The sequence below is a fragment of the Aedes aegypti genome, chromosome 3, assembly GCF_002204515.2.
Source record: "Aedes aegypti strain LVP_AGWG chromosome 3, AaegL5.0 Primary Assembly, whole genome shotgun sequence".
In the NCBI taxonomy this organism is placed as follows: domain Eukaryota; kingdom Metazoa; phylum Arthropoda; class Insecta; order Diptera; family Culicidae; genus Aedes; species Aedes aegypti.
In genome coordinates, this window is record NC_035109.1 from 312479946 (window position 1) to 312493330 (window position 13385).

At 38.9% G+C, this 13385-nt stretch overlaps 1 protein-coding gene across 2 annotated transcripts in view; it reads right to left on the reverse strand.

The window, feature by feature from the left end:
- The window catches only part of LOC5569782 (MOB kinase activator-like 2), a 521979-nt gene that overhangs the window by 422014 nt on the left and 86580 nt on the right, over positions 1 to 13385 (reverse strand). The window contains exon 1 of one of the 2 annotated variants that reach the window (XM_021855721.1): positions 9508 to 10620. The exons of the other annotated variant lie outside the window; for it this stretch is intronic. Coding sequence (XP_021711413.1) covers positions 9508 to 9755 — 248 coding nt within the window. The 5' untranslated portion in view covers positions 9756 to 10620. Of the gene's footprint in view, positions 1 to 9507; positions 10621 to 13385 lie in introns of those variants that run through there. 2 annotated transcript variants of the gene reach the window in all.

The window sequence follows — 13385 nt, forward strand, 5'->3', positions numbered from 1 at the left end:
GAAGATGCTAATGATCCTCAGTAGCGTCTGTTGGTTCCCTGTGTAAGTATAGCTGTTCTTGCAATAACGGAGAAGCAACTCCGGGCAGTCACCCGAGGAGGAAAGAATAACTCGCAATAACTTATGTATACCATATTTTGGTATCATACCACAATTAGGTATTGTTCAGTTATCAATACCTCATTTTGGTATTATAATGATATTTCAAAAATTGTTTAAAACAATTAAAAATACTTCATTTTGGTATTCGATAGGTATTGAGGACTGCTGGAGGTATTGAACTATTACTGAAAAAAATCACTTTTAAATAAAAATCCATCATGTATTATTTTGGTATTACTATACCTGATCTACCTCAATTTGGTATTCAGTAGTTATTTTCTTCTGCTCGGGCAATCATGCTCATGCTCAAGTTCATGTTATAACTTATCAAGAAGCATATAAAATATATAATTCTGTAAGATTTCTATGTGTAATCGAGTATTCAAACCATCAAACTTTCAAATGATGGGTGAAGGTTTTGGTTCTGCAACATGCATAATTTTAAAATAAATAGAAATGTATGGACTTCTTATGATTCTTACTACAGACAGCTCATAGAATTGATAATAAGAAATGTAAAACCCTCAATTGAAATCACACAACCACTAGAGAGACGTCTAAAGCGAACAGCAAATATTGATCATTGCGTGCGAAATGTTTCTTTTACAAAATCCGGAGTTTGGCCTATAAAAAGGCCCATGAATGATTGAAAATCGAAAATGGTCCAAGCATTTAAACTAATCATTTTTTCCACATTTTTGGCAGTTTTCAGGATAAATACGAGTAGTAATAGTAAATTGTCACCCAATGAGCAAGAAATCACATTCATTGATTTGAATGAAATCGGAATTGAAAATTTGATGAACAAAACTAATATAGAATTTTCTCAGAATCAACGACCTGATGATTGACCCTTTTGAATTGTTAAGCGAGAATTAGCGATTAAAATCAACGTCACGAAACCGTTATTGCTAAAAGTACTGCATAAAGTATTTTTTATAACATTCTGACTGTGTCTAAATAATTACTAGCAGTTCCTGAAAACTTTGTGAGACAAGAGCAGTTATTTTTGACTTGCTCGTTGAATGTAAGTCTACTTAGTTTGAAAATCCAAGAATGTGTACAGAATTTTTGTAAATCGAAAAATAGTGCAATTTTCCTACTGTCCACAAAATCAAAGTCAATCGTGAACAACTACTTAAAATGATTTCGGTACCTCTCAGGACTGAAGAAGTTAAGAGTGAAAAAAATAGTAACCATAAAATAGGAAGATCACATGCTTGAAAAAAGAGACAAAAATAATGTGAGAAAAGAAGCCAAGACCAAACATACGAATAATTTTATAAAGATTTTGTTTATACATTTTTTAGCTAAACTCAACCAGACATTTATAAAAGGACACTTCTCGAAACTTACTTGGATATTATTTTACACAGTTTGCCTTGAGCTCGGCTGTGCAAATTTCGGTTTTTCAATTTTAAATTAAATCTAGAAAAATGTTCATTTGTTAGAATTAACAATTGTAAAGGAGGACCATTTTCTATTAAAGAGGTTCACCACCAAAAATACTAGGAGTACATGTGTCATGCAAATGGACTGAGATGTCAAAAATCACATATGATAATATAATTAAAAATATTCAACTTCAATTGAAGAATAGTAAAATTAGGAATATGAATACCCACGCAAAAGCAATATTTTTGAACACATTTGTTCTTTCAAAGCTCTGGTACAGAGCGCAGGTAATTCCTCCCAGTAACCTCCATCTAGGTAAAATCAAATCCATGGTGAGGCAGTTTCTGTAGGGGTAGCAGTGTATTTAAAGTAGATCGCAACCAACTATATTTAAGAGGCGAAGACGGAGGAATAGCCCTTGTCGATGTGGAAAGTAAATGTAAAGCTTTGTTCATTAAGAACATTCTTTACGACCGTGATGGGGCTACAAATCCTGAAGAACTACTATTTATTGACACTCAATTGCTTAAGCAGGCTCACTAGAAACGCAAAAGAGTGGATAATGGAAGCCAAACATTTTAAAGAAAGCTTTGATTTGACGTCTGTAAAATTGCTTTATTGGTATTTTATTGATAAGAGGAACTTTGTTCCAGAAGTTGAAGAAAAATTTCCCCAAATAGAATGGGAAAATGTTTGGGAAAACATTAATTCGTGTTACATATCATTAGAGGATAAATCCAGGCTTTACTATTTTGTTAACGACTTAATTCCCAATAAGGAAAAATTATTCAATTACGGTATTGGCCGTCTTCAAAATCCGAACTGCGAAACGTGTTTAAGAGTCGATAATAACACACATCGCATCATGGAATGCTCTACTGGTGCACAGCAAGTGTGGGAATGGACAAAAGAAGTTCTAAGAAACCATCTCAAAATCAAATTCAAAAACGCGGAAAATATTTTATCGTGGAAGATAAATCCCAAAAATAGTAGACAAAAAATGGCCTTGTTTATTGTGTGTAGGGCAATTAGTTTTAATCTGTATAAGGAAGGGGGTTTGTACAGTTTTAAAAAGCAACTACGAGAGATGCGTTGGAGCCATAGAGTTGCTTTTAAGCAACATTTTGGAAAGTTTTTTAATGTGTGGTAGTTTAAATAAATGTGTTAACATAATTATGTATAACTTACGCTATGTTATGGATAAAAATCTCTGTATATTCTTAGCTTTAATGAAAAAAAAAAAAAAAAAAAAAAAAAAAAAAAAAAAAAAAAAAAAAAAAAAAAAAAAAAAAAAAAAAAAAAAAAAAACCGAGACTCAGCTAACAAATTGTCAGGTTGCTAAGCAACGAAGCCTGATTTACGGCTTTTATTTTATGAGATCCCACACATATGAAAATATTTAAATTTCAATGTAGCGTAAACAGAAGAGTACAGTATGGCCCATAAAAAATGCAAAAATCGTCATATCATGTTTTATGGTAGTTTTTACATAGAAAATGTGAGTGAAACATAAATATTATCCATTACTTGTATTGTTTAATCTATTTAGACTCAGTTTTTCGCTTTGGACATGATTTTTATCTGTGACTTTCACCTTAACAAAGAGGAATTGGAAGCATACCTTCAAATTTTATCATGCGGACGTCGAGTTCAATATCTGTGTGATGAAAGCTTCTAAAACATCAACGATGGCGTGAGATTCTTCACAGGCCTTGTCTCCAGCATACGCCATATCAAATGTTAGAATTGCTACATACCTGGGTAATTGGAGACTTAAACATATTTTCGAAAAAAACGGCTCATTTTGGAGAGCTTTTATTGAACCTTCATATAAGTGTGATAAGCGGCTCCGTTTTGCTCAAAACCTATGAGCTAGAATTGATATAAGTTGTCTCCAGCCGAAGGAACAAATTTCATCCTCAAAAATCTGTAATAGGCCTCCATATTTATTTTTTATTCAACCTTAACAAAAAATAAAGGCATATCAAACCTATAAGACGCAAATTCCCTCAATACTATGACCCTGATAAAATAATATATTGTGATCACGAAAAACACGTTCTCTGAGAACCCCTCTATCCTCTGATACCAAACAAACAAAAATTTTCAACAATAAAGTGTGATTTTTGAAGGTGGAAAATTTATCACCAGAGTATACGACAATCAGACGGTGTTTCTAGTTTTGGGCGGACAAATCCTTTGAACTTATTTGATTTATCACATAATTTAGGACAGTAAGAAAAATATGTCAAAAAATGTCCTGGATAGCGAAGTTGTGTCAGAATATACTACAATAATCAGAAATTACATTAACTATCATAAACAATGAAAATAACGCTTGTTGATGCTATATTGACGTTCAAACAATTTTCGCATTTTTTTATGGGCCATACTGTATAGTAAAAGTAAATCCAATTCATCTATTGTTACAGCACCATGCTTGAATGTTACATGATCGTGTAAATTTAAAGTGCATTCGATTGAAAAATAAGCGATTTGTCGTTGACATTTCAGTTTATGTTGATGCTCCAAATATGGGCACGAAAATAAACTGAAATTTACAGCATACATATTTTTAGCTGTTCAGGAAACTTGTTTGCTGACTACTCAGCTGTGCGAGTCTCGGTTAAAAAATAACCGAGATTCGGCATTCTAAATTAAGTGTGTGCCTTTTACAATTCAACCAAGATTTTTTCTTAAGATATCGTTAGAAATTATTCCAGAGATTCCTCCAAAGATTTTGCATGAAATATCTAAAAAAAAGTCCGTAATTCCCCGGGAATGTATCCAATGATTCGTCAAAGAAAGCAAGTTCCTAGGATTGAATCGAGGATTCCTCTTGAAATATCTCTTGGAATTACTATAAGAATTAAGCATAAACATAAGCATACATGACCGTAAAATTTGTAGTTGCTACTCCGTGATTGGCTAGAACAATCGAAGTTGTACAGAGATTTAATGAATGGGGCTTGGGATTAGCTTACCATTCTCAATGTGCACAAATCTGATTTTATAAGTCAATAACGGCGCCACGTCCTCACGGTCATCGGGGAAGGGAAGGAGTATTTGTTAGACAACCGTTGTTACTAGAGACCGAGTATACCTCTGCATCTCCACAGTTGTCATGGAAAGGATTAGTGGGATAAGGTAGAGATCTAGGAGTCACCAATGTTTGGTGATGCGATCCATGATATAATCACGCCTAACCGGATTCGCGAAATAATTCAATAATCGCATTGTACGCCGAACAAGTGTTCGTCACTCTAGCACGCAGGAGTAAGTGACACGATCAATAGATCAAACACTACTAACGGACCGTGCACTTTTTCATTACTGTACAACCGACGCGCGACTTGTTTGATTCTGCCCTCATCGCCCGCCCTCGCAGGAGCAAGCGTCAAGGTCGAAGTCGAAATTAATATAAGAATTTCTTCAAAAGTTCTCAAGGTTATCTGTGATCCCAGTGATTCTTCTGTGGACTTTCCTAGGATTTTCATCAAGATTTTTGATATCGACGATATCTCTCGATAGATTCTTATGAAAATTGCTGCTTAAATCATTTTTTTGGGGTTCTTCATTAACTTAGCCGGTGATTTATCCACGGATTTTATTTAGATTTCTTCCAGAAATTTATTCTAGGATCTGTTCAAGAACGCAACCAGATAATTTTCAAAGAATATTTTCAGGAATGATTCCAAAACATTTCTACAGGACTTCCCTCAGAAATTTGTCCATGAATTCCTTCAAAAATTCTTCCACAAATATCCCACTGGTGCCCTCAAGGAATTAATCCAAGAAGTATTTAACCTTAATAAGAAATTTGGATCTTTTTCGACTAATTTCAAAATTCAAAATAATGTATATTTTGATTGGAATTACCCGGCAATTTGATTTTTTTTTTGTGGGAAATTTCATTTTTGCGGAAACAGAAGTTTTAAATTACCCTTACGGGGGCTTCCATAAAAAAGGCGACTTAGGGTAGTTTTCGACCCAAAAATTCAAACAGCTCGCAAAAATCAATGTGTTGACCGATTTCAGTTCTCTTGAGCTTAAATGGAAGGTAGTTTCAGAACCCGAGCAGAAGAAAATAACTACTGAATACCAAATTGAGGTATTCCATACCAGATAATTTCCAATACTTACAACCTGAATGAGGTATGAATGAGCCCTGCATAAGAGGTAAAATACCTCAAATTATACCATCTGCATATTATACAAATACCAAGCTGATAATTAGATCAGGTGTTGTAATACCTAAATAATACTTGATGGATTTTCATATAAAAGTGAAATTTTTCAATACTAGTTCAATACCTCCAGCAGTCCTCAATAGCTGTCGAATACCAAAATGAAGCATTTTGAATTGTTTTAAACATTTTTTTCAAATACCATTATAATACCAAAATGAGGTATTGATAACTGAACAATACCTAATTGTGGTATGATACCAAAATATGGTATTCATAAGTTATTGGCGAGTTATTCTTTCCTCCTCGGGAAACCCTCTTGGAGATCGAAATTTGGTCACTGTGGCCACCGGGAACCATCTGAAAAAAGCCCTTTTAGAGACCCTTACTTTGAGAACCTGTAGTTTCGTAACCTAACAAGTAATCTAAACCTTACATATATGGTTGAATAGGTATTCACGTGGATTGTGAATATAATTCTCGAATCATGTCCGCATTCATACCAGGCTCCGGGAACCTGGAACATCCCAAAAACGAGTTTCCCTCGTAGTTTTGTAAATGTAATTCATAACGGTACTATCCAGTTGAAGGATATTTTGGCATAAAAACTTTCTACAATGAGGAGCAAGTTACCAGAACACATCCCCTCGGTCTAGTATGGTCCAGGCGAAACCGGTTCCTAAAGTCCCGCAAGGTGGCCAATCTGGGCAATTCAATTAAATTAGTCGCATTTATGCCCCAAAACCAAATGAATGTCACCCTATTCTTTATGAGTTTTTATGTTTTGATGTTTTTTTGCCAAAAGGATAAATTCTGGTTCTTTTGCAGCACCGGAATGGCCCCCGGGAAATCCGTAATATAGGATCACTAAGTTTCAGCATCAAAACTAGGCATGCGACGGCTCAATCTTCTTGATTTTGATTACCTGTGACTCTTCTAGTTCAATTATAGATGAATGCCCACTTTGGTTCTTTTCGACCACCGAAATAACCCCGGAGTGACCACCAGAGATAAGCGTATTGTGGAACATTTCAGTTTTTGTAGTACCAAAATTAGACATGTGACGGCTCAATTTTCATGATCTGTGACTTTTCAAGTTCATTTATATATGAATGACCACTTTTGTTCTTTTTGACCACCAAAATAACCTAGAAATGACCACCGTAGACAACCGTACTAGGGGAAATTTAAGTTTTAGCACCAATACTAGGCATTAGACGGCTCAATCTGCATGATTTTGAATATCTGTCCTTGGTTTTGCGAATATCTCAGGAGTCTGACCAGTTAGAAAGATAAATTTTTCGGCAAAATTGTTCAGTAGCTCAAGGGCTATCATTATTTTTGACAAGAAATTCGGAATTTTACCACTATGCAGCGCTAGTGAGCATGAAACTTTTGTTTCGCAGATTTCAGGATCCTGACCACTTAGAAAGATGGCGGATTCGGCTAAGTTGTTCGATAACTCAAGGACTATCATTGTTTGAGCTACTTGATTTAAAATTTTGTCACCAGGCAGCGCTAGTGAGCATAAATCTGAGGAGCCTGATCACTTAGAAAGATGGCGTCTACGGCAGAGTTGTTCAGTAGCTCAAATTCTATCTTGGTTTAATCCTTAAAGTTTGAGATTTTGTAAAATAATGATAGTCCCTGAGCTTCTGAACAACTTTGCCGAAGGTGCCTGTTAAGTGTCGGCAAAACAAAAATTTTATGCTCACTAGGGCCGCCTGGTGATAAAATATCCTATTTCTTGGCTCAAATAATGATAGCCCTTAAGCTACTGAACTACTTTGCCGAAGACACTATCTTTCTATGTGGTCAGGCTCCAGAGATATCTGCCAACAAAAGTTTCATGCTCACTAGCGCCGCCTAATGGCAACATTTTGCTCGAACAAAGATAGTCCTCTACTTACTAAACAACTTTGTCGAAGACGCCATCCTTCTAAATGGTCAGGATCTTAAGAAATATCTGCAAAACAAGAGTATAACTTCCAAGCCCACTAGTGCGACCTAGCGGTTAAATTCCGAATCAAATGAGATACCACCAGATAGCGCTTCACCCCCAGAAAAACTTTACTAAAGACCCCAAGATTCTATATTATCTGGATTTTGAGATATACCGATTTCAAACTGTGGTTTACTCGAACCGTATATAGCGCGTTCATTATTATGCGTCTTCCATGTACATTTGATGATATTACCGTATTATAAAGGGTCGTACTATAAATAACAACTGTCGTGTATTGTTTTGAAGAAGAATCTTAAGGAATATATTTTGGTTTGGTGTCGATAGATATCTTTGTTGCAAAATGATATAATGAATGAACTTGATAATGAAGCATATAAATCACAACTGTTATACAAAGTACAACAGCGCGACAGCCCGAAGGTTAAGAAAGACTTATTGAACTTGCGCAGAAAAGTACTCGAAAACGGGTCTCTATAGAATCTTCTGGAACCTTAAGAAAAACTGAGAGGATTATTGAGATAAATTACAAGAATAAACATTGGAAACGATACCCTGGAAATAACTTCAAGAATTACAATAAAAAACCGTCGTGAGACAGGAATTGGGTCCTGAAATGTTTAATAAATTCTTGAACCTTGACACTTTTGATCATGTTTGACATTCAGTTTGTCGACAAAAATTCCACAGGGCTTTTAGTTTTAACACTAGGGTTGTTCCTATTTGATATTTCGGAACAGACACGGAAAACAAAATATAACCAAAAATTTGAGTTTAAACCAAGGGAGGCAATCGTGTTAGAACGGATACTGATAATTCAAGGACTCAAGTAAATGCTGATTATATAAAAATATAGCTACATTCGGTATTGCTGCTAGTACAAATTCCAATTTTGTAATTTTCGAGGATTAACCTTAAAACGAATCATGGATGGAGCTAGTGTTCCGATGCATGGTCAAATATCAGCACTGCCGATTTGGTTCCTCAGAAATCAAATCGGTTGTGTTTGATAAGGGGCGTACCTTTGCTGCGAATGTTCTCTTAGGAATCAAAACAATAGTTGCACTGCAATCGATACCTCATTATCTATCAATGGAAATCGAGTAATGCGGTATGCAATATGTACTAAATACACATATGAGGAATGCGAAAGCCACTACAGATCAAAGTAATGGCCGCAGTGGCTCCGAACAGAAGCAGGAAAAAAATTGAAGTTTGTGTAGAGAAAGTCTACGGAAAAACGGTTCTAATTGTATTTCAGACAAAAGTGGCGCTGTAGTCGATGAATTTCATTCATTATTGACTTGACGATTTTCCCCTCAATGGAGAAGAGGCTACAAAAAACCGGAAGTCTTTCCGTTTAGAACCATAAAGTTATACCTAGGGATACCGTAATTCAGGTTTTTCTTGAGGAATGATCCAATACATCATGTGCGTAGTATCTTGTATCATCATACCCTTAAATGTTCTTCCTTAATCCTTATTCTTAAATTTTGTCATATTCCATTTTGTTTAGACTGACTTAAAATGATGATATCACTGCATGAAAGGAAATTCCAGGAACAATTCTTGAAGGGAATTCTAGAGGGATCTTCGAATGAATTACAAGGTTTCTAGAAGTAGATATGATCATGAGCCTTTTTTAAGCATCTTATCATTTCGAATAGAGCTGTAATCAACGATACCATTATGTGCTATTGACTGTACAGTCTTGTGGATTCAAATATTATTGAATCATCAAGCCTCTTGGGAAATACATTCTAAACAACTAAATTTCGGTTCCGAGCTCTACCCGCATCGCTATCAACGTTGTGCGCTATGCCAGCAGCACCAAACCAACAACAAATCCACCAAACCCACCTGCAGAAGCATGTAACCGTTTCATCGACGTCCAGCGGTAGGATGATACCGGAGCCTCCCATAATCTTGCTCAGGTTGCTGGCCGAAGCCGTGGACGCACCCCCACCGTCATTGTTCGGAATGGACGAATAGCGCACCGAGAGGTTCTTGGAAGCCGAGCTGGCTCGATTGGTGATGGCGTTCAGCACCGCAGTGGTCCACATTCTGGAAAATCGATTACCGCTCCCGGACGAAGACACACTGTTCATAATCCTCCACCGGATGCAGCCGTGGTTCGCAGAGGTTTCGGCAGAGCAGCACCAACAACACCCTCCACGTCGTCGTCGTCGATGACGACACCCCCAACAGCAATCAATCTTGACTCGATCGAATTTATTTTCCCCTATCAATCACCACACTACCACCTATCTTCGGAGGCACTTGTTTTCCCACTAGAAAGGCACACACGACTTCATATAGGAAGGTATATACGTTGCCCCAGATATGGATATGATTTGAGTAGATATACACTGCACTACCCGACAGGACAGGACTTTATCTCGAAGAACGGGGAGAATGCTCTCTTATCACTTTTGTATACAACCTTTCACGATATCTCCTCAGTAAAATGACAAGGTTTCACGTACGGGGACCACCATAATAGCGTAGTAGATAGCAAAGACCCGATTTCACTTTCACGCACAGATAATCACGGGCACTGAAAGCCAATTACATTACCACTACGCCTCGACTCCAACGCTTCGGGAGTCCACCGAGTAGATGTGTCCTGTCTGACGGCGACAGGCCAACGAAAAACTACACTGCTGTAACGCCACCACTCCGCCAACTGGTGGAAATCCGCTAAATTGAATTTTCGAAACGTACCACACGACACTTTTGCGCTATAGCTATTACACCGAAATATGCACTGAAGTTGACAGTAACAGTATCGATAGTGCTAATGCCAGTAGATATGTGCGAAATTAGAACTCGCAAACAAGGAACAACGAACAGGAACAACACGTGAGTTCGCGACGTTCGGCGGGAACGCAATAGGCTTCCGAAAATATGCTATGGATTCGCGTGAGTTTGCGTTCGCTGCGTGCAACCCACTTCACTGCAACCGTTTGTTCCCCAATGATAACCAGCGAATTGCCAACAAACCACCACCAACCAGCAGTAGCAACAACAGCAAAGGCTGTACCGCTCCTCCGCGTGCACTTCGTTCACCTGTGTGCTGCTCTGGTGGCTCATCTGTATTGCTTTACTTTCCTCCGGGGGCAGTGGCGTGCGCAGGGGGGATGAACTTTGCGATGCGATCAAATTGATGGAGAATTTTCAACAGTTTTGCTGAACCATGGACAGCTCATTGACTAAGCTTATGCTCTGCATGTCATGCATTTGCTGTACTTTGGATCTTACAAAGCTGTGCTTTCGCTATACTTTGGCTCTTGCAAAGCTGTGCCTTTGCCTTTGGTTTGATGCCATGTCTTTGCTGTTGGAATGCTGGACCTTAGAGCATGCAAAGCTGTGCCTTTGCTAATGCAAAGCTGTGTCTTATCTCTTGTAAAACTGTGCCTTTGCTGTAGCAAAACTGTGCATTCGCTATTGTAAAGTTATGTCTTCCTATTGCAAAGCTGTGCTTTTGCTTTTGCTAAACTGTGCCTTTGCTTTTGCTGAACTGTGCCTTTGCTATTGCAAAGCTGTGACTTTGCTATTGCAAAGCTGTACCTTTGCTCTTGCAAAGCTGTGTCTCTGCTCTTGCAATGCTGTACCTTTGCTCTTGCAAAGCTGTGCCTTTGCTATTGCAAAGCTTTACCTTTGTTGCAAAGCTTTGTCTTTGCTCTTGCAAAGCTGTGCCTTTAGTCTTGCTAAGCTCTGGTTTAGCTATTTCTAAGCTTCGGTATATCTTTTGTCAAACTCTGACAAAGCTGTGACTATACTAATGATAAGCTCTGGTTTAGGTTTAGCTAATGGTAAAATCTGACTTAGATTTTATTGTTATAAAATCTGACTTAGATTTTATTGTTAAGCTATGGATTAGCTAGTTATTTTTTGTCTTGTTATATTTACTAATCTTTGGCCGTTATCTTTGCTAATCTTTGCCGAGGAATCAGCTAAGCCTTGCTCTAGTTAAACCTGGGTATAGCTCTTGCAAAGCTTATGTTTCGCTTGTGCAAAACTTGGGCTAAGCTTTTGCTAAGCTTGGACTGGGCTTAGCTATTAGTAGGCTTGGACCTAGGGGTGAACTGAGCTTAGCTATTTATTTCCTTATTTATGTTAGGGTACAAAATAGTTTAAAAAATCTGGCCTGTTGTGTGTTGACACGGTTTGGGACTCACGTTAGACGTGCTTAAGCACTAAAAACTTTCCCTACTGCTCCTATGCCTCGATCTCCCCTACATCTCTCTACATCACGCAACTTCTTCGGGGAGGGCTGTGCTCATGCATTTCGTCAGTCTCAGCCTCTATCTGTTCTACTATTCAACGCACACCGGGGCTTTGCACAGCTTTTTATACGACGATGCATTCTGCTCTTAAGCTGGCCTCACGTCAAGGCCCTGTTGAACTTCTACTGGATGATCATGAGCACTTCGCTACTCTACGACGACATGTTCTCCGCTGCTGCTTTTCGAGCTCTCTGGTTGACCAGTTGGATGCCGAGGTCGGTGCAGCGATTCCGGTGGGAAGATGACTTCCGGTTCACTGGCGCCTAGACGACCCAAAACTGGTTGGTAACGATCGATGCTACTCGGCCTTGTCCCCGGCGGTGTAGCTAGCCTACACTGGCTACGCATCCAAATCCGAAAGTTGGTCCAGCGATTCCGGTTGGAGGATGGCTTCCGGTTCACAAGCGCCCCGACGATCATTTTCCGGTGCAACTACTCGACTAGTCCCCGACAGTGGACTTAGCCTACTCCGAAGCTGGCTGGGTAGATATCGAGGTCGGTCCTGCGATTCCGGTGGAAGGAAACTTACGGTTCGCAGGCGCCTTAAGGATCATTTGCCGGTTCTACAACGCGATCTACTCGACTAGTTCCCGACTGTGAACGTAGTCTATTTCGATGCTGGCCGGGCAGATGCCGAACTCAGTCCTGCGATTCCGGTGAAACTTCCGGTTCACAAGCGCCTCGACGACCATTTGCCAGAGCTACTACGCGATCTACTCAACTAGTCGCCGGCGGTGGACTCAGCCTACTCCGACTTGACGTTAGTCGGTCAAGTGTCAGCGTCGGTTCTGCAATTTCGGTTAGAGGATGACTTCCGGATTAAAGGCATCCCGACGACTTATTACCGATACTACGCTACGCCCGCTCTACTCTACGATTTAATCCCCGACGGAGGATCTAGCCTATTCCGACCCGGCCTCGAGTTCTCTGGTCTTCACGACATGTACTTTGCAGCGACGACATAATCTGCGTTATCCCTCTGTTCACCGCATTCCAAATGCTTTCATGCTGGCACATGTTCTGCACGATGTTGTCCGGATATAGGACGCTTGCGGTTTCTGACATCATCTCGCTTTATATATCCCTGAATCGAGGGCAGTCGAATATAACATGCTCAGGTGTCTCCTCGATATTTGGACAAGCCGAATAATGTGGAGACTCTGCGTGTCCGAATATGTGCAGATATTTAGCTAATGGTATGGCCTGACAAAAACTGGGTCAGGAAGAAATAAATTTCTCTATATTTTCTAGTCGTCCACACCGACACGTTAGGAATGAGCCTGTGGATCAACCATCATTTCTCCGAATTATTCCACTCCTGCTGCCACTTGCACGCTCAAAAAAGCGTTCTGGAAAACGTGAACTGTCATAAATACACCGTGAACTACCATGATTGGTCTCGTATACATGATCTAGTTCACGGTGTATTTTCGCTTGTTGACGAGTTCA